Here is a 24140-nt window from a genome sequence, read left to right on the forward strand (position 1 = left end):
AAATCTTTATGGCTTCATTTCTGATTATGGAAGCTAGATGTGCTCGTTACTAAAACTTAAAACTGGAGAAATACATAAAACAAAAAGTGCAGACAGCCCCCCTCCCATTCCCAGCAGCCAGAACATAATCACTATGAACTCTTGTTGGGACATATATACAAGACACAGGTATAATTGTCCTTAATTTACAGGCGAGGAAATGAATACCTCAGAGAACTTACCCACAAGCCTACAGGAAATAAGTCAAAACTGGAATTCAAACCCAGACTTTTGGACACCCCGGAATTCTGCATGTCCCATTAGGCTACACCCCCTGTCCCCACACCCTTCTCTCTCATCCCACCACCATCCTGCAGTGTAATTTCTACAGGGCACTGTAGGACTTGCATAACTAGCTTTACACACACAAGCTGCTGCCATCCACACAGTCACGTTGTGCATGACACTGCAAGCTAGTGTCAGGGCTAGACCCATTTTTCCAGCCACATTTAAGTGTGTAATGCTCCGGTGACATTTGAGTGGATGACTGTAACACAGATCTGGGCGTCCCTTTAGCCCAAATCCCATCCAGAACAGAAAACAAAGAGACACCTTAAATTAGGAGGACGTGACTTTTGTGTGAGGCCTGAACCTGGAAAGCCCTGAATTCTGGGTCTGGTATTTATTAGCTGTGTGTGACCAATGCCTCAGTTTCTCCTTCGTGCTTATAAAGAGGGTGGACAAACTGAATGCCTTCTAATTTCTGGTGTGCTATGCAGTGGTGAGCAAGCTCCTCATGGGAGCTTCATGCATCCCCTCTAACTTTTCTTATTCTGCTCAATATCGAATTTTAGGCTGAAGGATAGAAGGTTGCTTCTTGATTGCCACCTCACAAATATGCCCAGAAAGAAATGAAAGTGCTTTGAAAATAAAGTATGATATTATTGCTCTTGCTAGATTTATTCTAATTAAATGAGTGGTTGATAGCCAACTTCAATGATTAATTTATTAACATGCATTCTTTTTTTTTAATTTTTTTTTAATTTTATTTATTTATTTCAGAGAGAGAGAGAATGAGAGATAGAAAGCACAAGAGGGAAGAGGGTCAGAGGGAGAAGGAGACTCCCCGCCAAGCAGGGAGCCCGATGTGGGACTCAATCCCGGGACTCCAGGATCATGACCCGAGCCGAAGGCAGTCGCTTAACCAACTGAGCCACCCAGGCACCCTATTAACATGCATTCTTTCAGTGTGTACAAACTCTGCAACAAAAGGGACTGAGAGGGGCACCTGGGTGGCTCAGTCGGTTAAGCATCCAACTCTTGATTTCCGCTCAGGTCATCATCTCAGGGTTGTGAGACTGAGCTGCATCCGTATCGGGCTCCACGCAGGGCATGGAGCATGCTTGAGATTCTCTCTCTCCCTCTCTCTCTCTGCCCCTCGTCTCTTTCTCCCTCCTCCCCCTTCCCCCTCTAAACAAAGGAGGGGGGTTTGAGAGAGTTATAGATGAAATCTCGCCCTCCTTGGAACTCACAGCTCTGGATGGGGAAAACACATGAATATACACAACTGTGCATGAGGTAGCAAGAGCTCAGTGTTATAGGGTGCTCCAGAGAAGCTCAAGAGACTCCAGCTTGGAGGGGCCAGGCAGAGCTTCATGGAGGAGGCGGGATGTGAACACGTCCCTAGAGAAGTGTCAGAAAAGCACAGGAAGATGATGGTGGCTGAAGGTGGGCACTGCGACAGTGCTGAGGGGTCGCGTAAGCTGAATGGCGGAGGTTGTAGCTGACAGGCTCGGGCGTCCACACACGGCTGTGGGCAGCTGGGGACCACGGAGAGCCGGCAAGCAGGGAAGTGGCCTCTTCCAGAGCAGCTTCTAACAAAACTTAAAGTCTAACTAATCCCCAGTACCTACATCAGTACCTAGCTTGTTGTACCTGCTGAATAAATCATCTCAGAAACAGACTGAATGTTGCTCCAGAGAGGAAACAGGGAGCCGCTCCAAGCATGCAAACCTGGACAGCTCTCAGATCTCAGGTACAGAATCGGCAATTTTACCACAGAAAATGAGTGTGTGAGCGAGAGGGAGGGAAAGACTCTTCTTTCACTCTGTAATCAAGAGCAAAATAACATCTCATTATAACCTTTAAAGAAAGGAGGCCTTTTTAAAATGAAATAGTAACAAAGCTGTACAGAATCACTTTGAAGACTTGGCCTTTGGCGGTGTGGAAAATGCTAACATCTGTCAGTGCCCTTCATCTATGATCAAGCTCCTACCAGAAGAATCTGAGTGCTGTGTATGCATGCACGTGTGTCAGGTGTATATGTATACACTGCACACCGGACGTACGTGAGAATTCTAATGGTAACAGAATGTCATGTCTGACTTCCGAGTTGAGTGGTGGTCTCAGACGGCACAGGCTCATTACTTCAGAACAGTGCATGTCAAGCCTGGTGCCTGTGGGATGGGTGTATATATTTTCTCTAAGGCAAACTAACTCCTTTGAAATTATTTCTCCTCATGGTCTGAGGCATGCTGGCTGGAACCTGAGGGAATTTGGAGCTGGTGCTCCTCAGAAGCACGTCGAGCTGGGCTCACACCTGCAGATCTCAGGGCCTGACTTAGAATCTCGGCTGCTCCCTACTACTTTAGATAGTTCCAGGCGTCCCATGAATGAGCTTAAACAGCTTCATTCCTGTCCCTCGGGCTCTCACAGGCCTCCTCCTCTGTGTACCTTGTACTGCTCAAGAAGGACACTGAGTCTAGGTCAGCCTGCTAGAAAGAAATATTCTATTTATTTATTCTTAAAGATTTTATTTATTTGAGAGAGAGACACAGCAAGAGAAGGACCACAAGCAGGGGGAGTGGGAGAGGGAGAAGCAGGCTTCCCGCGGAGCAGGGAGCCCGATGCAGGGCTCAGTCCTAGGACCCTGCGATCATGACCTGAGCCGAAGGCAGACACTTAACCAACTGAGCCACCCAGGCGCCCCTAGAAAGAACTATTTGAAAGACACAAGGGAATAAATAATTCTTAGGATCTATTCTTAGAAAGGAAGGAGGGAAGAGAAAAAGGTACTATCTGAACAGAGACCAAAACATGTCTGTCCAGGGTTACCTCAGAACAAAGCCTTTAAAGATGAATAAAAAGTTTCCTCAAAGCACACAGGAAAGCAATTACAGCCCACACCTGTGACACCGGCCACGGGGGTGAGGGGTGAGGGGTGAGGTGGAGATAAAAGCAGAGCCAGATTTGGGGCACAGAGAGGACAGTGAGCAATGAAACAATACAAGGGAACTTGCCAAGAAGGGGAGCACAAAGAGCGAGAAGAGCAAGAAGGAGCAGGGCCCTGGACTCTGAGGGGAAGTCAGGCTGAGCCGAGCACACAGTCAGGGGCTTTATAAGCATATATGTTTGTCTCTCACGGAGATCTAGAGAAATCCCACATCCTCTCTTCTGGCTGATATTTTCAATGCAGGCAAGACTGAGGGTGGGCATTTATAAACTGGGTAAGTAGTTTCTAATATCTGTATATGATAATATTAATGGTCACCAGCCACTTCCTAATTTTAATTATTTTTATGTAGGAACAAAATGTAAGGTGCGAGTTCAGGGATTAAAAGGTGGGTGTGAATTGCCTTCGGGAGGTACTTTAGGTTCAGGAAAGGCTAAGAGACAGTAAGACAATGACTTTAACCCGATGATCTATTATGGGTCATTAACAAGTATTTGCTGAGAAATGGCTAGGACGGCAGGCTCTGTGCTATGCACTGGGGATACAGCAGTAAATGAAAAAGATATAGACCCCGGCCTCATGAATTTCTATGCTTTTCTTTGGTTTTACATTTTACATTTATTTATCTTGAATTGTGGTTAAAAAAAAAAAAAAAGTAAAATTTACCATTTTAGCTGTTTTTATTTATTTATTTATTTATTTTTAAGATTTTTATTTATTTATTTGACAGAGAGAGACAGTGAGAGCAGGAACACAAGCAGGGGGAGTGGGAGAGGGAGAAGCAGGCTTCCCGCTGAGCAGGGAGCCTGATGTGGGGCTCGATCCCAGGACCCTGGGATCATGACCTGAGCCGAAGGCAGACGCTTAACCAACTGAGCCACCCAGGCGTCCCATTTTAGCTGTTTTTAAATGTACAGTTCAGTGGCACTAAGTACATTCACATGGTTGTGCAACCTTCACCACATCCCCCCACAGAACTCTTTTCATCTTGTAAAACTGAAACGACACCCATTAAACATGAATTCCCCATCTCGCCCCCTCCAGCCTCTGGCAGTCCCCATTCTACTTTCTGTCTCCATAATTTTGACTATACGAGGTACCACATTTAAGTGGAATCATGCAGTATTTGTCTTTTTGTGACTGGCTTAATCCACAAAGGTTCATCCAGGGTGTAGCACGCGCCAGAACCTCCTTCCTTTCTAAGGCTGAACGGTAGCCCACTGTATGCATATACCATATTTTACTTATCCCTTTGTCCCACCAACAGCGCATTCCCATTTTACATTCCCACCAACGTGCCTACGTGTTCCCATTTCTCTATGTCCTCACCAACACTTGTTCTTTTCCTTCCTTTTTTCTTTCTTTCTTTTCTTTTCATAGCAGCCATCCTAATGGGTGTGATCTGTGGTTGAGACCGTTCATCCTTTACTGCATAATCTCCTGGTCTCTGGGAAATCCTATGACCTCTGGTGTGTGCCCGTGTCTGTCCCAGTCTTCTGGGAATATCTTTATTATTCATACCCAACCCACAATGTACCAAGAGTATGCAGCCATGAAAAAAGCCCCAACTCTACCAGTAGGAAGGGCCTCTGGGGGGCGCCCTGTACTCTAAGAATAAGAGTAAAGAATAAACCCCAAAAGCCCAGCTTCTGAGGGGATGTGGTACTACTTAGAAGGCAGGGCTCCCCTGGGAAACGTCTAACGCCTGTTCCTCTTATTCATGATCGGAGGAGACACTGGTCCACAACCCCCAACAAGACCCACTAAAGGGGAGAGGGCAGACGTTAAAGTGGATTGATGCAGTGATGTTTTAGAACAGGGATCAGAGGGCGCCTGGGTGGCTCAGTTGGTTAAGCGACTGCCTTCGGCTCAGGTCATGATCCTGGAGTCCCGGGATCGAGTCCCACATCAGGCTTCCTGCTCAGCAGGGAGTCTGCTTCTCCCTCGGACCCTCCCCCCCTCATGCTCTCTCTCTCTCTCTCATTCTCTTTCTCAAATAAGTAAACAAATAAAATCTTGAAAAAAAAAGAACAGGGATCAGAAAAGTGGGCAGGATGTAGTAATAATAAAATCCTACAATTCAAATTACTCTAGCACTTATAATGTTTCTAACATTTTCACTTGTATTTATCTACGTACAACCATGCCTTTGGCTACATCACTGCTTAGTAATGTGCGCAGGGTGGAAAAGGAGAGAAACTGAGTCAGCAGCTTTGCTCCTTTGAGATCCTATTTATACAGAGACCCACAGAATATTGAAGCTGGGAGGGACCTGAGACATCATTTAATTCAATCTTCACAGACTTGGTTGTTGTCCTATAAATACATATTTTCTTAGAGCTAGATTTAACCCCCCCCCCAATTAACTGCATAGAAAAGGAGATGAGCTGGTATCATCTTCCGGTGAAGGAGTGGGTCCCCAAATATAGCTCTCCTTTTTTTTTTTTTTTTTACCTTCTGCTGCACAGTGGATTGAAATGAACATAAAAACTAGGGAGAAAAGCCCAAGGTGTTGCATGTGTGTGAGGAGGAGGGGCACTTTGCTACTTGCAGGCAGAGACAGAAGTGAATGTCCTGTTTCTGCGAACCAACAGTGAATGTGGTTCTATGTTGATGCCAACAGTGGAAAATATCCATCATTACAAGCAGGAGTCACAGCAAGAGTCCCTGGTTGGCAGGGAAGGCCAACAGGGAGGCCTGGAGTGGGCTTCAAGGAGAGGGTGGCGGCAGCAGAAGGCCAGAAAATGTCCCTGAATTTGGGAGAGCAGTAAAGGGTCATCGTAAGTCTGTCATTCAATATGTGGGAAACTGAGGCGAAGAAAAGTGGAGGGACTTGCTTAAGGCCTTATAAACTATGGGTGGCAAAATTAAAATGATTCTCTATTCTGATTGCCATGCCCTCCTTAACTTTTATACTGGGGAAACCTCGTGCCTGTGCTGGGATTGAGCTGGGGCACTGTGGGAAAGGTAGCAAAAACCACGGCAGGCAGGCAGCCAGCAGCACTGTGGGCGGGTTACACGGAAATACAGAACTTAAGCCTCCCTCCTTCCCTCCCTCCCTCCTTTCCTTCCTTCCTTCCTTCCAGAGAAAGAGCACACACACACACAAGTGGGGGGTGGAGGGGCAGAAGGAGAGAGAGAATCTTAAGCAGACTCCATGCCCAGCGTGGGGCTCAACTCATGGGCCTGAGACCATGACCTGAGCCCAAACCAAGATTCAGACACCTAACGAACTGAGCCACTCAGGCGCCCCCTCCCCATTTCTGATGCTAAGAACAATTCAGCTTGGTGAGTGGGGGCACCTTTTCATTTGTAGATGGAACTTAGTAAGGACAGCTGACAACCATTACAATGTGTGCAGCATCTTCAGCGCATCCTTGGATGTCATACTGGGTTTTGCAGTGCATTAAACTACCTAGAAGTTTTAAAAACCCTTCCTGCCTCCCCTCTTCCCTTCTGGCCACCCCCAGAGATTCTGATATCACTGGTTAAGAATCACTGCTCTAGACTAGAATGTGTCACACCCCTTTGGTGTGCTGGGGCATAGAAAAGGTTAGAAACCATGGATGTCATGGCCACAGTAAGTAGTCACGGGTCTGTACTCTTCCTACACAGCTGATCCAATTACTTCCTAGCACCTGCTAGAACAATCCTTCTAGACTAATAGAAGTACAATGCAAATTCACATGTAATTTTAAATTCTCTATTAACCACATAGAAAAGGAAAAGGAAACAGGTGAAATTAATAATAAATTTAATTCAACATATCTAAAATATTGCCATTTCAATGAGTAAATATATGTTATGATATATTTCACGTTTTTCACACTAAGTCTTCAAAATCCGATGTGTGTTTTATACTTGCAGCACATCTCAATTCACAGTTAGCTACATTTCAAGGGTTTAAAAGCCACATATGGCTAGCGGCTACCATATAGACCTATAACCACCCTTGCCTCTCTCACTGACTTAAGTTACTCCAATAGAAATAGCAATTTCTCCATACTGTAGCCATCTCGACCTGCCTCAGGCCCTTTCCTTTCCACTTTGGTCCTAATTCTACCCCAGCACCCTTGCATTAGTCATCAAGTAATCATCACTGAGGGCCTGCCCAGTGCTGGGTATTCATGTTAACTTATGAGGATGAAAAGATAAATAAGACATAGATCCTGACTTCCAGGAGCTCTCACCTTGGTGGGATATGAAGGCACATACAAGAGAATTTGCTGAAGGCTTTATACACAGATACATACAAAAGGATGCTGAGGAAGGACTTTCTGGGGTTCCAAGAAGCATTCATATACATGAGACATTTGTGTTGAGTTTTAACGGATGAGGAAAAATTGTGGAAGGGCAGGGAAAAGTGTTTCAGCCACAGAGAAAAGCATATTCAAGACAAAACATGACGATCATGCTTGGAAAAGGCAAGTGTCGAGCAGGGCAAGGACTGGCTGGAGGCGGCTGGTGGGGCGAGTGGGGCCTTAAGTGCCTGTGGACACACAACCACTGCGGGGTTGTTGTCTGAGCAGGGAAATCCTGGGGCAGGTTGTGGCACAGACTGGAGAGGATAAGGAAGTCAGGAAAGCCTGAACAATAGAATGAATGAATGAAAGGGGTGGCAGTATGTCTAGAAAGGAGGGGGTGTCAGCACCCAAGAGAATGAATGGAATGGAAGAGCACTGTTTTGTGGAGTCTCAAGAAGAGGCTTGATGATGGAGGCTGGACAAAGGGCCTAAGAGCTAAGGCTCGAGAGCTCTCAGGTGAGAAGAGAGCAACAACATGACATTCCCAGTGAGCAGGAGCCTCTGAGATCCTATGGCAAAGCTGAGGCAGGGAGATGAAATGGCTTGAAGGTCATATAGCCAGTAAGTGGCAGGGCCACGAACAGCATTTACCCTCCACGGAACCAAAGCCACAGGGAGGTCAGTACAACAGGTGTTATGGAGAACTGTTTATCCGGACAGCAAACTCAAGTGGAAAAGGAGAAAGTGAGGCTGGAGACACACTAGGCAATAAAAATGTCTTTGCGAGCTAAAAAGATTGAGTTTAGTAGCGATAAATGAGGTACTCACATGGTGAAATATCCACAAAGTTTGGGTCGATATTATGCAGCAGCTCTGTTCTGAGGGACGGGCTTCCTTCACTAGAAGAGAATTGTTTAGGAAACGTTAATTTCCTCTCTCAAATTAATATGATGACTTTTAATACTTCCTTTCCTTGTACTTACAGGAAATAACAAGCTTGCCAATTAACAACTTTGTCATGAATTCAGAGATCTCTAAAATCTGTAGTTGGTGCATCTTTAATTCATAATTATTTGTCTACATTATAGTAATGACTGAACATCTAATAAGACTGTCAGTGTCAAGCATATGACAATTAAACAATACTCTTAAGTGTAACCCTTTGCAATAAACACTGTGGCTGCATTTGTACATGACCATTCTTTACAAAGGGGAAATGAGAACTCAAGTCATTCTGTGTAGGCTTCATACTGACCATTCACAGGGAGATGAGGAAAGAACATCTATGAAGGTAGTGGCAGCAAAACTACAATCACAACCTACATTAGTGGTGAAAAGAAACTTGGGGATCACAGTCCAACTCCTTACATTATGAGTAAGGCAGACAAAGATATTGGCCAAATTTTAGATCATGTGACTCTCAAAATGATGTTCTTAAAAAATTGGGAGCATTAGGGCATCTGGGTGTCTCAGTCAAAGCGTCTGACTCTTGGTTTTGGCTCAGATCATGATCTTGAGGTCATGGAATCAAGCCCCACATTGGGCTCTGCGCTCAGCGTGGAGTTTCCTTCAGTTTCTCACTCCCTCTCCCTCCTGCTCACTTTCTCCCTCTCTCAAATAAATAAAATCTTCAAAAAAAAAAAATGAGAACATTAACATCACCAGATATATATGGGGTGTGCATGATGTACCCAAGACATTTTGCTAGTATAGATTCAGCCTTATGTAAAAAATTATTTCAATTGTTGGGAGAGTACTAAGGACTGCTCGATAACCCAATAAAAGGTTGCAAAGTACTGTTAACACTGTAGGATTTGGGGCGCCTGGGTGGCTCAGTTGGTTAAGCGACTGCCTTTGGCTCAGGTCATGATCCTGGAGTCCCGGGATGGAGTCCCGCATCGGGTTCCCTGCTTGGCAGGGAGTCTGCTTCTCCCTCTGACCCTCCCCTCTCTCATGCGCTCTCTCTCTCTCTCTCATTCTCTCTCTCAAATAAACAAATAAAAGATTAAAAAAAAAACACTGTAGGATTTGTATACACCTGAAAAACCACTAAGGTCCCTGATGTAACCAAGAGGACATATTTTCAGGTGACCCAATATCCACACTCAAAATCACAGGTAGCTGTCTACAGCAGTGGCTTGGGATTTCAAGATCCATAAAATTTCAGAAAATCTGGGTTGTGATTGGCAATGTTGTATTTGCCAAGTAAAAAAATTTTAAAACAAAATTTAATTAATTAAAAAAAACCCAAACTTCAACTACCATCACCATTATATTATAAAATAAAGATTTTTTTTAAGGTGGGGGGCAGGGCACAAAGGGAGAAAGAGAATCTTAAGCAGGCTCCATGCCCAGCAGAGGCAGACTCAGGGCTCCATCTCACAATCCTGAGATCATAAACTGAGCCGAAATTAAGAGTCAGATGCTTAATCGACTTAGCCACCCAGGCGCCCCTAAAATGAAGATAATTTTAATAGCAAAAAGGGTAGGAAGAATATGATCTCAGAAAAACATGACAGCTCTTCAAATTGAATGTATTTAACTTTAGTATTCTATCAGATTTCCTTGTTCTACTCTACACCATAAAACACGCTAATTAGAGGGTAGGAGGAAATACACAGGGATGCCCCTAGTTCTGGGGGTGCAGGAGGTAGCATTGTGGGGGAGAGGGGGCATATTTCCCAGGACTCTTCTCATTTTCCTCTTGAGGCAACTAACTATCTGATTGTCCTGGAGACTGCCAACCAGTCCAGAATGACAGGAACTAGGGTTTGATTCCAGAAGCTCTGAATACAAGAAGGGATGATTAGCAAACAAAATGGTGAATGTGAGAAAATCTAAACAGGATGATGATGATGATGCCTAATTTGTGGGTTTAATGCAAATGGAGTTAAAATCTGAATGATAATAATAGCAAGTTAAGTCAGGAGGGGAAATCAGAATGAATGCATTTTATAAAGTCTTCATATTGTTCAGAAGTTACTACTACTGATGAAATTCAGATTTAGCTAAGTAAAATTTGCATGTTAAAGTTTTAAGGTAACTTGAAAATAAAGATAGAATTTTTCTGGACTACAGAAAAACAAAACAATTTTGTTTTGTTGAATGAATTTTCATTCAATTCAAAAGAAGACCCCAAAATTTCAGGGCCAAGATATTAGTACATAACCATTTGTCTTTAAAGGCATAGTTCACTGAGATACCCCAAAGCATTAGGCACAGTTAAATAAAGGATTTTTTTCTAATAACTTTTAGAAAGAGTTTCTCTGTTATGTTATTCATTCATTCATATTTTTTGCATTACTCAGAAGAGCTATGGATATTTCAAAATAAGGAAACTTAAGAGATGACATTTTGAATACTGGAGTCTGTGAGCAATCCTGGTGACGGATCACTTGCTAGGAAAAATCTTCAGAGGTAGAATCACCATGATGTAAGCAGGAACAACAACAAAAACAAAACAAAAAACAGCCAGTTCTCTTAAGTGTGTTGTGACACTACTTTTTAAAATGTAGTAATCAGAATATTTTGATAAGGATGTGGTTACTGATATGAGTCAAGAAGACACAGTATGTGATTAGTAATTAAAACAATGACCAAACATCCTTAGTCACTCCATTAGGGGCATTAGGACACCTGGGTGGTCACTCCAAATTATTAAATGAATCAAGGAAACCAAATGTACATTTAGGGAACTGAATAAAATACCATAAATCTTGAGTTACTTCACCTCAAAATACAAAAAGTTGTTAAAACCCCAGATAAGCCCATGTACCAATTCCCTGGGGCTAGCCTTTTGGAAAATGATGGATTTTAGAAAATCTCTGGGTGGATTTTTTAAAAGATGCATACCAACATGTGAAGTAATTATGGAAATATGGAAAAATATACACCAAACTTAACTGGAGTGGACAGATGGGTGGGGTGAGGTTATTGAGGACTTTTGATCTCTACAACTAGCATATATTGTTATTGTAATCAAGAAAAATTTAAGATTTTAAAAATGTTTATTTATTTATTTATTTTCAGGGATAGAGAGTCGGGGAGGGGCAGAGGGAGAGGGGGAAGCAGAATCTCAGCTGAGCAAGGATCCTGATGTGGGACTCAATCTCAGGACTCTGGGATCATGACCTGAGCCAAAGGCAGACGCTTAACTGACTGAGCCACCCAGGTGCCCCTGAAATCTGCATTTCCAACAGGTTCCCAGGTAGTACTGTTGCTGCCGCTCTGAGGACCACACTTTGAGTAGCAAGATTGGAGGAAGTCTCCTGGAGTCCTCTAACAAGGGACCGGAACTCTTTTGGAGTTTCCTAACTTAGAAACTCATGTAGTTTAGACCTGCTTCTGGAGCAATGAGTCTTGACCTTGGCTACACAATGCAGTCACCTGGAGAGCTTTATAAAATACTGATACTTGGATTCCACCAAAAGGGAGTGATCTCACTGACATGCGCTTCAGCCTGGGCGTGTAGATTTATAAAAGTACCCATGCTGATTTCCTTAAAATTAGCTTTATTAAAATACAATTTATAAATCATACAATTCACCCACTTAAAGTGTACAGTTAAATATCTTTCGTATATACATAGAGTTGTACAACCATCAACACAATCTAATTTTACATTATTTTTCTCCCCTGTTAAATAAAAATTGTGTACCCATTAGCAGCTACCCTTCAGTTTGTCTCTTCCCATGCTCCTTGCAGCCCAAGGCAATCACTAATCTATAGTGTTCCTACAGACTTGCCTATTCTATATATTCATATAAATGGAATCATAGAGGGGTGCTGGGTGGTTCAGTCCATTAAGCAGTTAAGCATCTGCCTTCAGCTCAGGTCATGATCTCAGACTCAGGAGGGGAGTCTGCTTCTCCCTCTCCCTCTGCCCCTGCTCCTATTCTCTCTCTCATTCACTCTCTCTCTCTCTCTCGAGTAAATAAATAAAATCTTAAAAGAAAAAAAGGGGATCATAGAATATGTGGTCTTTTTTTAAAGATTTTATTTATTTATTAGAGAGAGAATGAGAGAGAGAACACGAGATGCGGGAGGGTCAGAGGGAGAAGCAGACTCCCTGATGAGCAGGGAGCCCAATGTGGGGCTCGATCCTGGGACTCCAGGATCATGACCTGAGCCGAAGGCAGTCGCTTAACCAACTGAGCCACCCAGGCGCCCCAAATATGTGGTCTTTTTTGATGGCTTTTTTCACTTAGCATTACGTTTTCTCCACATCTTCATCATCACTTGTTAATGGCTGTCTTCTTGATTATAACCATCTTAGTTGGTATGAAGTGGTATCTCACTGTGGTTTTGACTTACATTTTCATCTTCATATGAATATCTACTATTTGTATAGCTTCTTTGGAGAAATATCTATTCAGATACTTTGCTCATTTTTTATTTGAGCTATTTGTCTTTTTTATAATTGGGTTGCATATATTCTGGATGCAACTCCCATATCAGATGCATGATTTGTTAATATTTTCTCTAATTCTCTTGGTTGACTTTTTGCTTTCTTCATAGTATCACTTGCAGAACAAAAGTTTAAAATTTTGATGTGATACAACTTAGCTATTTTTCCTTTCTTGCTTTTGGTATTTTATCTACAAAACCACTGCTTAATCCGGAGTCACAAAGATTTACTCCTACATTTTCTTTTAAGATTGTTATAGTTTTGGGTGCCTGGGTGGCTCAGTTGGTTAAGCGACTGGCTTCGGCTCAGGTCATGATCCTGGAGTCCCCGGATCGATTCCCTCATCGGGCTCCCTGCTGAGCAGTGAGTCTGCTTCTCCCTCAGACCCTCCCCCCTCTCATGCTCTCTCTATCTCATTCTCTCTCTCAAATAAATAAATAAAATCTTAAAAAAAAGATTGTTATAGTTTTAGCTCTTACACTGAAGTCTCTGATTCATTTTTTTTAAAAGATTTATTTATTTTAGAGAGAGAGAGCAAGCAGGGGGAGGAGCAGGGGGAAAGAGAGAGAATCTTGAAGTAGACTCCCCACTGAGCATGGAGCCTAACTTGGGGCTCAATTCCAGGACCTTGAGATCATGACCCAAACCGAAACCAACGGTCAATCGCCCACCCAACTGAGCTACCCAGATGCCTGAGGTCCCTGATCCATTTCAAGTAATTTTTGTGTATGCTGTGAGGTGGGGATCCAATTTCATCCTTTTGTATTGAATATCCAGTTATTCCAATACCATTTATTGAGAAGATTATGCTTTCCCAATTGAACTATCTTGGTACCCTTGTCACAAATGCAGCTGATTCTAACACACAGCTCAGGGTGAGAATCGCTAATCTTGAGCCTTGTTATATGAAGTCAATACATTTGATTATATGTTCTAAATTCTTGGTTTTCTTCTACAGAGGAAAAGATGGGTGACTAGCTTCTAGGACACTTATATAATGAGCCCATGTATAATGATAATGGCTTCCCCTTGAAAGGAAGTCCTAGTTCCTCAGAAAGTACCTTAAGAAAACCATTGATAACTTCCTACAATCAGTCCCTTCAATTTGCCCCTGTATAGGGATATAAGTATTTTGAACATATCTTTTTGCATATGACACAATTTCTTCCTCAAAGGTAAGTGTACCGAAGTGAGATGGAAAAAAAAAGTGCTTTGCATGTTCATGACAGTATTCAGCAACATCAACTGTGTGATCACAATCTTACAAATAAACAGTGGCTTCATCAAACTCATAAATGCTTATGGGACTGATTATTGCTATACTGTAACGTGTTAGCTTCTATCTTCTATACATATCTATGCATTTATAGGTAACGCTACAAATATTGCAGCATTTCATGACTACTTGTACATTGTACTCTTCCAAGGTTTAATTTCCATACAACCAAGTACTAGAAAGTGGACACTGTTAACTGTTTTAGTAATTTATGGTCCTCCTCCCGACTAGTTCTGAAGGCCTCACTCTCTCACATGCAGTCCTGCATTGTCTTTAAGGGCCCAGCCTTTCAGGGTCTGCATCTCAAGTCCACAAGGTTATATAAACTAGACCCTTTTTTCTTCACCAGCAGAATGTGGATAAAAGTATCCATTACAGAGTTGTCAGGAGAATTAAATGAAGCAACATACATAAAGCACACATACATAAAGCTTGGGATATAATACGTGCTGAATAAGCTGGTAGCTTAAAAACAAGAACACCTTCTATTACAAACTGTGGATCCTGATTCTACAGACATGGAAATAATATAAGCACAATTACAAGACTATAACCTGAAACACAGATATAAGAATAATATGTAGATACAAGGAAACATTAATATTCCCATCCATTCTTCCTGCTGGCAAGAATTCCCCTCATGAAATACACCGGTGTAGTTATAACTTTAATTTCTAAGACATGTTACAATATCCCCTCCCATGTGAGAGTCTCGTTTTAGACATGTGTCAGTGTCAAATATAGCTAAGTCACAGTCTACTCATCGTGAACTGCATATAAAAAAGATACAGTGTCATCTGTTATCTAGGGATTTTCCCTGTTTTTCAGATTAAGCATATGGTATAGTTTACTGTACAAGCAACACTATCTTCATTAGACTGTGGATTCCATTTGTGAAATTTACATCTCTGAATAATGACTGATGATGTTCATGGGAAATGATTTTTCCAATAATCACACAAGTTCATGCAATGACCTTGTTTTATTATGGCAAGGTAGTATGGGTTTTTACTATGGCAAATGTTCAGCCTCCAGAGTGATAAGAACAAAGCAGCACTCTCTAATTAGCTTCTTAAGGTAGGCACTTAGGGGACTGTTCGAGGATCCTTACTGCACGATGCTCACTACCCACTCCAGCTTACAGTAGACAAATAATTATGTAAAGAAAAAGAACTATAATACGTTGTTCACACTGACCACTTAATGACAGAGACCCATCTCTAAACCAGTGAAATGGGCATGTTTTATCCATATCCACAACAACCAAACTGGAGTTATTTGGGGGTTTCTTGGTTTTGGCCAGGCATTTATAGAGCATTTGTTAGGTGCCACATATCATTTTAAATGCTTCACATGTATTATCATATTGAATCCTTGACACTATGACATAGATACAACCTAGGCACAGAGCGGTTAAGTGACTTATAAGATCATGTGGTTGAGCAGGGCATGGAATTGGGTTTGAAACTCTGGCAGAGTTTCTGATTGACTCCTGAATTCCTCACTTCTAACCACTATGCTAAATTGCCTCCTTAGTAAGATGGAGACATGGCCTCCGTATCTCCTTGAATGTCTTATGTTTCCATTCATTCTGCTTATTTTCAAGACTCCATTACCAAATATCTCTATTAACTTCAAATGCCTCTATTCATGAGAGAGAGAATCCTTTTCTCCATCTTCTTCTCTTAAAAACTTACATAAAATGGTATATAGCTAATTATCTTTTTTAAAAGATTTACTTATTCATCAGAGAAAGAGAGAGAGAGAGACAGAGCACAAGCAGGGGGAGCGGCAGGCAGAGGGAGAAGCAGGCTCCCCGCTGAACAAGGAGCCCAATGGGAGCCCAGGACCCTGGGATCATGACCTGAGCCGAAGGCAGACACTTAACTGATTGAGCCACCCAGGCATCCCAAGTTAATTATCTTTGATGACATTTAGTATTCAATTTTAATTTACCTCAAATTTCATATTCTCTGGATTAGCTTTAAAAATAACAGGGCAAGAAGACACTGACTAGTAACTAGTTTCCAATATGCTATAAATATTTTCTAAAAGTCTACAGTTTCAGACACTGAGATCACAACACTGTCCATTTATAAATAGAGTTTCCAGTTTTTGACTTTCATTTTCCAACTAGTTGAAGGGTGGGGCAGTAAAATATTTCCCATAAATAAATGAAATGCTATTACATTCCATATTCATTTTACCAATAGCTGCTGACCATCTGTCATAAAAAGACACACCCTGAAAAGCCGTATCAAATTTTTAGAAACAGAAATAGCCATGATGATATTTTTTGAGAAGAAACTTTGAAAAAAAAAAGTTACTTATTAGAAAATTCAAAACACACCCAGAGTAATGTCCATCCTGTTACCTCTTTGAGAGCATCATCATCACTGTTACCATCTTCACCTTGAGCTACTGAGTCATGACTGTGTTCCAGGCACTGTGCTGGGTGTTTTATACATATTCTTTCACTAAATCCTCACATAAGTGCCTATGAGGTACGTACTACTAATGTTACATTTTACACATGAGGGAACTGATGCTTGCAACTCAAGTAACTTGCCCAAGGTCACACAAATAACAAATGGAGAAGATAAGATTTGAACCAGATCTAACCACAGAGTTCACATTTTGTAGCCATTATACAGTTGACCCTTGAACAATGTAAGGGTTAGGGGTGCTGACCCCCTGGGCAGTCAAGAATCCAAGTACAAGTTTTGACTTCCCCCAAACCTAACTATTGATAGCTTACTATTGACCAGAACCCTTACAGATAACATAAACAGTCGATTAACACATATTTTGTATTTTATGTGTATCATAAACTGTATTCTTATGATCAAGTAAATGAGAAAAAAGAAATGTTATTAAGAAAGTCATAAGGAAAATACATTTACTGTACTGCACTGTATTTATATTAAAAAAAAATCTATGTATAAGTGGACCCATGAAGTTCAAACCTGTGTTGTTCAAGGGTCAACGGTACCGGTGAAATTCCTGGTGGGACTTCTTTTCCTTGTTATGTGGGCCTGGTGATATAAGGTTTGTGGAAATCCCATGCTCCTTGAAAAGCCATTTTAACTTGCAAACATAACCATGAATAAAGAGTTTAGGCATGGGAATTATAAGATTTTAACTAAATTTGGTGAGGAAACATATAACTTAAATTCATTTGATATAGAGTTATATATGGAAGGATTATTTTCATGGACATTTTAGTTAAGAAATCTTATTAAATTTTTAAAGTAGGCTACTTAAGAAAGAAGTAATATTATTAAGAATAACTGAATCACTCCCCTAAATATAGTCTTTTCCTATTCATTACTGAAAAATAATTGGTGGGACTTCTGGGTTAGTATCAGGGCAAACCAGCAGGGCCTAATATGACTTTCTTACAATTTCCATGATAATACCCATAAAGAATTACAAAAAGATGAAAACTGGCAAAAGCACTGGAAACTAAAGAGAAGACCAGATGCCAAAGTCTCCAGGGGATTTTCACTAATGCCAATGCTGAAGAGATTACAACATATTCTTGGATTCTACCATAAGAATCAAAATCTGATCCCAAAGAAAACAGAAAAAAGATGGATTTGCTTTGTCTACCTCTATCTATAGGACTCAGAGATCACACTAAAGAAAAGATGGGCAATGATCTCCCATGAGCCGTCTTCAGAACTAGCCCATCACAGTTTTCCTCCCTCACTCCCTATGTCCACCCAGGCAGCAAACACTAGACTACATGAGGGGAAACAGAAGAAACGAGGCATAACATGCAGTATCCTTGCATGGGAAGTCACCTAACCAAAAAAAAAAACAAAAAAAAAACCCAAATCTGAACCAACACCTAGAGTGCTACGTACTGTGGACTTAGGGTAGAAGCTCTTTTTTTTTTTTAAGATTTTATTTATTTATTTGAGAGAGAGAGAGAGACAGAGCACAGTGTGGGGGAGGGGCAGAGGGAGAGGGAGAAGCAGACCCCCCCCACTGAGCAGGGATCCCGATGCAGGGACTCAATCCCAGGACCCCGGGATCATGATCTGAGCCAAAGGCAGACACTTCACCAGCTGAGTCACCCAGGCACCCCAGAGTAGAAGCTGTTTTATAAAAAAGGTTGCTAAAGTAGAGAATCAAAAAAAATAACACATCATTCCTTAAACATTTTGCTTTAACTTAAAAACACATATATATTCAGTTGGCAGTCTTTGGATGCAGGGCTACTGGTTAGAATTCCCTACCATCCTTATTTCATCAAGCACACTTATAATGCTTCTTTATAATTTCTAGGGCTATTTTTCTTTTCTTTTTTTTTAAATTTTTTATTTAAATTCAATTTAGTTGACATATACTGTATCATTAGTTTCAGGGGTAGAATGTAGTGATTCATCAGTTGCATATGACACCCTAGGGCTGTTTTTCTTAAACTGGAGAAAGAGCCTAAGAACATGTGAGTTTCCAGATTTCCAGAGAATAAAAATGGCCACCTAAATTTTAATCTCTCTACATATTCTCCTTAGAAACCATATGGAAAATGAAAGAAAGTTGGGGCGCCTGGGTGGCTCAGTTGGTTAAGCGTCTGCCTTTGGCTCAGGTCATGATCCCAGGGTCCTGGGATCAAGCCCCACATCAGGCTCCTTGCTCAGCAGGGAGCCTGCTTCTCTCTCTCTCTTTCTGCCTTTCTCCTACTCCTTCTCTCTCTCTCTCTCAAATTAATAAATAAAATCTTTAAAAAAAAAAAAAAGAAAAGGAAAGGAAAGGAAAGAAAAGAAAATCACCCAATGCCTAAGCCTACAATATAAGTGGGAGACTGACCGTATTTAAAACCTGGGTGGCTGTGAAGAAATGATCACCTGAGACCTGAAGAGCCAGTGTGAGTGTCAACTAGGGCAGAGTCAGGCTGGCCTCATGCTAAAGAGGGTGAGGGGGCCCTGGAGGGGAAGGACTCAGATTGCACTTGGTAAAATTACCCCAGAAAAAGAGGGCCCCACCCTGAGGGATAGAAGATTGAGATACAGGTCTGATATTAAGTGGATCAGAGGACCATCCCCTGAGGAGACCAAAGGGAGGGCTTGGACAGCGTGGTGGTCTCAGGCGGCACCAATTCTGACAGGAGCAGCTGAAGAACACGTGTCTTTTGGAAAGTGAATGGTAAAGGGGAAAAAAAGGAAGACGCAAAAGATCAGGGTCCTACTGAAACAACCTAGTATCATAGAATCACAAGAAGGCAGATCAGAAAGTTAGAGGCAACATGTATTTTAAAAAGGGCACTTCGCTATAGCAGTAGGAGAAGGTGTTCTTGAACTAAGAATTGAATCAAACTATCAAAAGTCCACCCCCATAGATTGCCTGCTATTACAGGTCCAGGAAAAGCTGACATATGAAATCGTGAACAACAAAAAGAACCCAGTATCTAAATAAAGTTACCATAGGAGTTTAAAAAATAGGAGATGAGAATTCAAAACTTTTGGCAAATGAAAACATTGCCCCTATTATGGCAAAAAAAAAAAAAAAAAAAAGCACCACAACGCAGAAGAAAACTGTTACACAATATTTCAACATAAAGTAAATATAATTAAATCAGCGACTGCCAACATAAAAAAAACAAACAAACCTGAATCAAAAAATTTAAAACTCTAACACTGAACTAAGGAAAGAAACAAAGAAAAGACAAAATCTCAGAAATAAAGGGACAGTATATATAACTGAAAGTATATGAGGCATATAGAGAATAAAAATGAAAAGAGAGAAAATAATTCAGAATAAAGAAAAAGGACCAGAGAGAAACAAAGGATATGTAAATTCAATAATATTTATAATTGTGGTCCCTGAAGAAGAAACACAAGAGTGAAATATATTTGAAACTATAATTCAAAAGTCTCTGAAATAAAAGATCTGAATATACAGATTGAAAGAATTCACTGTATATCTAAGAATATACATGGTCCCCTTTGAGACAGAGCTAGTAAAAGTCTTAGACTTTAAATCATAATAATAATACAAATCTTCTGAGCCTCCAGGCAAAAAGACCAAGTTACTTGAAAAAAATAAAGTCATGTTGACATTAAATGTATCAACAGCATCATAAAAAAACAAATAAAAGTGGAGTAATATTTTCAAGAAATTCAAGGAAAGAAAGTACGAGACAAGGATTTTGTATCAGTTGAACTGTTTTTCAATTATCAAGGTTGTAGAAAATGCTTTAATAAATACTCAAGAATTCAAAGAATCCTGAGAAATCTCTTAAAGAATTAATTCCTCCAACTAAGAGATAATTGAGAACATTTTAGAAATTCAGAAGTGGTTAGCATGGAATATATTAATGTAGATCTAAGACTAAAACAAAATTGTGAATGAGGATAGAACAGTATTCTACATATTATATGCTCTGACCAGGTAAAAATAATACAACTAAGAATAAGACTGGAAGAGACACGTGAAAGGGTTGAGTTAAATACACTACTTAATTTCCTTATAGGTAATAAGGAGGAGTCAAAGATGCCATTTGAGGCTAACAAACCAAATAGTAGAACCTAAGTAAAAAAAGAAGACTGAGAGAATTATATACAGATCCTCCTTGACTTGTAATGGGAATATGTCCTAATAAACCCATTTTAAATTGAAAATATAATAAGGTGAAAATACATTTAATACACCCAACCTATGGAACATCATAGCTTAGCTCATCTCAAGTGTGCTCAGAATATTCCTATTAGGCTACTGTTGGATAGATCATCTAACACAAACCTATTGTACAATAAAGTGTTAAATACCTCATATAATTTAATAAATACTGTACTGCAAGTGAAAAGCAGAATGGCTGTCAACATATTGGTTGTTTACCTTCACGATCGCACGGCTGACTAGGAGCTGTGGCTTGCTGCCCAGCATCACAAGAGAGCATCATACCGCATATTACTAGTCCGGGAAAAGATCAAAAGTCAAACTTGGAAGTATGGTTTCTACTGAATGTGTATCACTTTCGCACCATCACAGAGTCAAAAAATCATAAATCAGGGACAGTCTGTAAAGGTATTAGGATAAAGGTGAACACTGGAATAGCATATAAATCATTCTAAATATTAATTAAAAGAAATAAAATCAAAGGTCAAAGATAAGCATAAATATAACATAAAACAATACGACAAAGCTAGGAATAAAAATACCAGTCATGGCAATATACATAAACTCACCTACTAAAACAAAATATTTTCTGACTGGATCACCAAGAGAAACCTAACACTATACCTCAGAACTACAGAATATGCATTCTTTTCAAGTTCACGTGGTACAGACACCAAGAAAGATCATATGTAGAGCCAAGGTCAGATTTAAACAGGCTCAATAATACAAAGTATGTCCTCTGACCACAACAGAATTAAACTAAAAATCAATAACTACAGAAAACCTAACACATCTGTAAATTAAGTAACATACTTCTAAATACTTCGGTCAAAGAAGAAATCATTTGCACCATCCCCACCGTTATGTCGTCCACTAATTTTGACATAAATTCTACCTTGTCAGATACCAAGATTAGAATCTCAGTTTTCTTTTTGTTTGCAGGCAAACCCTTGCTGTAATGGTACTTACCAGAAGACAATAAAGCAATGCATATAGAATCTTGAGGAGAAGAGATTTGGCAAAAAATTGTCAGGTTATTATTTATGTTTGAAGGTAACAGATATTCTTTCATATGGAAGGATTTTAAAAAAACCCTCAAGCCTGGGTGGCTCAGTCAGTTAAGCACCCGACTCTTGGTTTCAGTTCAGGCCATGATCTCAGGGCCCTGAGACTGAGCCCCGCATCAGGCTCTGGGCTTCGCATGGGGTCTGCTTGTCCCTCACCCTCTGCTCCACCCCCCACACTCTCTCCCTCTTTCTCTCTCTCAAATAAATAAAATCTTAAAAAGAAAAAATACCCTCATCATTTATGCACCTCTACTGAAAACTGCTTTAAAATATGAAGCAACCAACTGAAAGATTAATTAAAATTAGGAACTTAAGAATGGCAAACAAAGCTTTTTAATAAAAGGAGTGTTGGTAACATTAAAGATAATTAAACATACAGATCAACATATATAATTTCTCATATGTGATTACAAAGTTGAATACAGAAGAAAAAACTTTTTGAAAAAAAGAGTTATAAGATTTATAAGATTATGTTTAGAAAGCTGGGTCTATGATCTCAGATTAAATTAACAAGCACTTGAAAGTGGAAAATAAGCAGGAAAATATTGATCAAGAAAGTAAAGGCACAATAAAATTTTCTTTGAGTATTTCTTCCTCCAGCCAAGACGGAGTAGCGGGCAGGGTGGATTTAACCTCCTACCTAAAACAACCTGAAGAAAAACAGAATATATGAAACAACAGTTGTCAAAACAGAGAATATCAGGCAAAGGACAGTGACCCCCGGGGGGTAGGAAACAAAGGAGGTGAATCTTATCATTAACCTAGCTTGAAGTCACTTTGAGAGAGTTTCCAGGCCCTGGTGCAGAGAAGGGAAACTGAGGCATAGCCCGGTGGACTCCCTGAGTTGAGGAGGCAGAGCTGAGGGTCCAGACAGACCAGGGGACCTAAGGTTCACAGGACAGAGTACCCGAGTAGAGGAAGCTGCACAGAAAGAGATTCTCAGAGGGTCCCTCAAAGTATTTAGCTGAGCACTGATCAGATATACGGAGGGAACTACCTCAAACCGGGGAGAGAACCATCTGAAAAGATGAAAAGGAACAGTGCCCAGCATTCACACAGAGTTGGAACCAGCACATGCCCCCTCCAGCCAGATTCACAGGGTACTGGGTTGATTACTGGGAGGTTCTGACTCAGTAGTGGAGAAAACTTAGCCCTAGCCTGAGCACAGGTCTGGACCTGCCTAATAAATTACAATGCAATACCCAGAAGAATCAAACTATTTCTAAGTCACTACATCTCAGAACAAAGCAAGAAGACTTACAACAATACATAAACATCTAGCACCTAACAAGGTAAAATGCACAATGTCTGGCATCAAATCAAAGATTAAAAGTCATGGAAACGTGACCCATGGTGAAGAGAACAATCATTCAGTCACCACCAACCCAGAACTGACATGGATGCTGGAATTCGCAGGAGTCATTAAAAGTTATTTCGGGGGCGCCTGGGTGGCTCAGTGGGTTCAGCGTCTGCCTTCGGCTCGGGACATGATCCTGGGGTCCTGGGATCGAGCCCCATGTCAGGTTCACTACTCAGTGGGGAGCCTGCTTCTCCCTCTCCCTCCCTCTGCCCCTCCCCCCGCTCATGCTCTCACTCTCTCAAGCACACACGCTCTCTCTCAAATAAATAAAAAAATCTTTAACAACAATAAAAAAGTTATTTTAACTGTATTCTGTATGTTCATAAAGTTACCTAGAGACATGGAGGATATAAAAAAGACCCGAATGAACCTCTAGAAGTGAAAACCTACAAAGGGTGAGATGAAAAATATACTGAAGAGAATTAATGGAAGATTAGGCATTGAGAAAAAAATAATAAGACTGCAGGCACAGCAATAGAATCTATCCAAAATGAAATACAGAGGAAAAAGTAATGTTAAAAAAAAAAATGAAAAGAGCATCAGCAAGCTGAGGGCAACTTTAAGTGTCCAGATAAAAAGACTGGATATCTCCATTCTTCCCAAATTAATTTTCAGGTTTAATCTCATTCAACCTAATTTATAAAAAGCTTTTTTCTTTTAGGGGCGCCTGAGTGGCTCAGTCTGTTAAGCGTCTGCTTTCGGCTCAGGTCATGATCCCGGGGCCCTGGGATCGAGCCCCGCGTTGGGCTCCCTGCTCAGCAGAGAGTCTGCTTCTCCCTCTCCCTCTGCTGCCTCCCCTGCTTCCCCTCCTCTCTCTCTCTTCTGGGGAAAAAAAAAAAAAAAAGAGCTTTTTTTTTTTTAATTTAACAAAATAATTCTAGAGCCCAGAAAAAAATTTAAAAAGTGGGACTAGTCAAGAAAATTTTGTAAAGAAAATAGAATGGAGAC

General features: G+C 40.8%; 1 protein-coding gene across 2 annotated transcripts in view; it reads right to left on the reverse strand.

The window, feature by feature from the left end:
• The window catches only part of ARSB (arylsulfatase B), a 167053-nt gene that overhangs the window by 59386 nt on the left and 83527 nt on the right, over positions 1 to 24140 (reverse strand). For both annotated transcript variants that reach the window (XM_027606027.2, XM_027606028.2), the window contains exon 6: positions 8284 to 8354. In XM_027606027.2, coding sequence (XP_027461828.1) covers positions 8284 to 8354 — 71 coding nt within the window. The remainder of the gene's footprint in view (positions 1 to 8283; positions 8355 to 24140) is intronic.

The sequence above is a fragment of the Zalophus californianus genome, chromosome 5 (genome assembly GCF_009762305.2).
Source record: "Zalophus californianus isolate mZalCal1 chromosome 5, mZalCal1.pri.v2, whole genome shotgun sequence".
NCBI lineage: Eukaryota > Metazoa > Chordata > Mammalia > Carnivora > Otariidae > Zalophus > Zalophus californianus.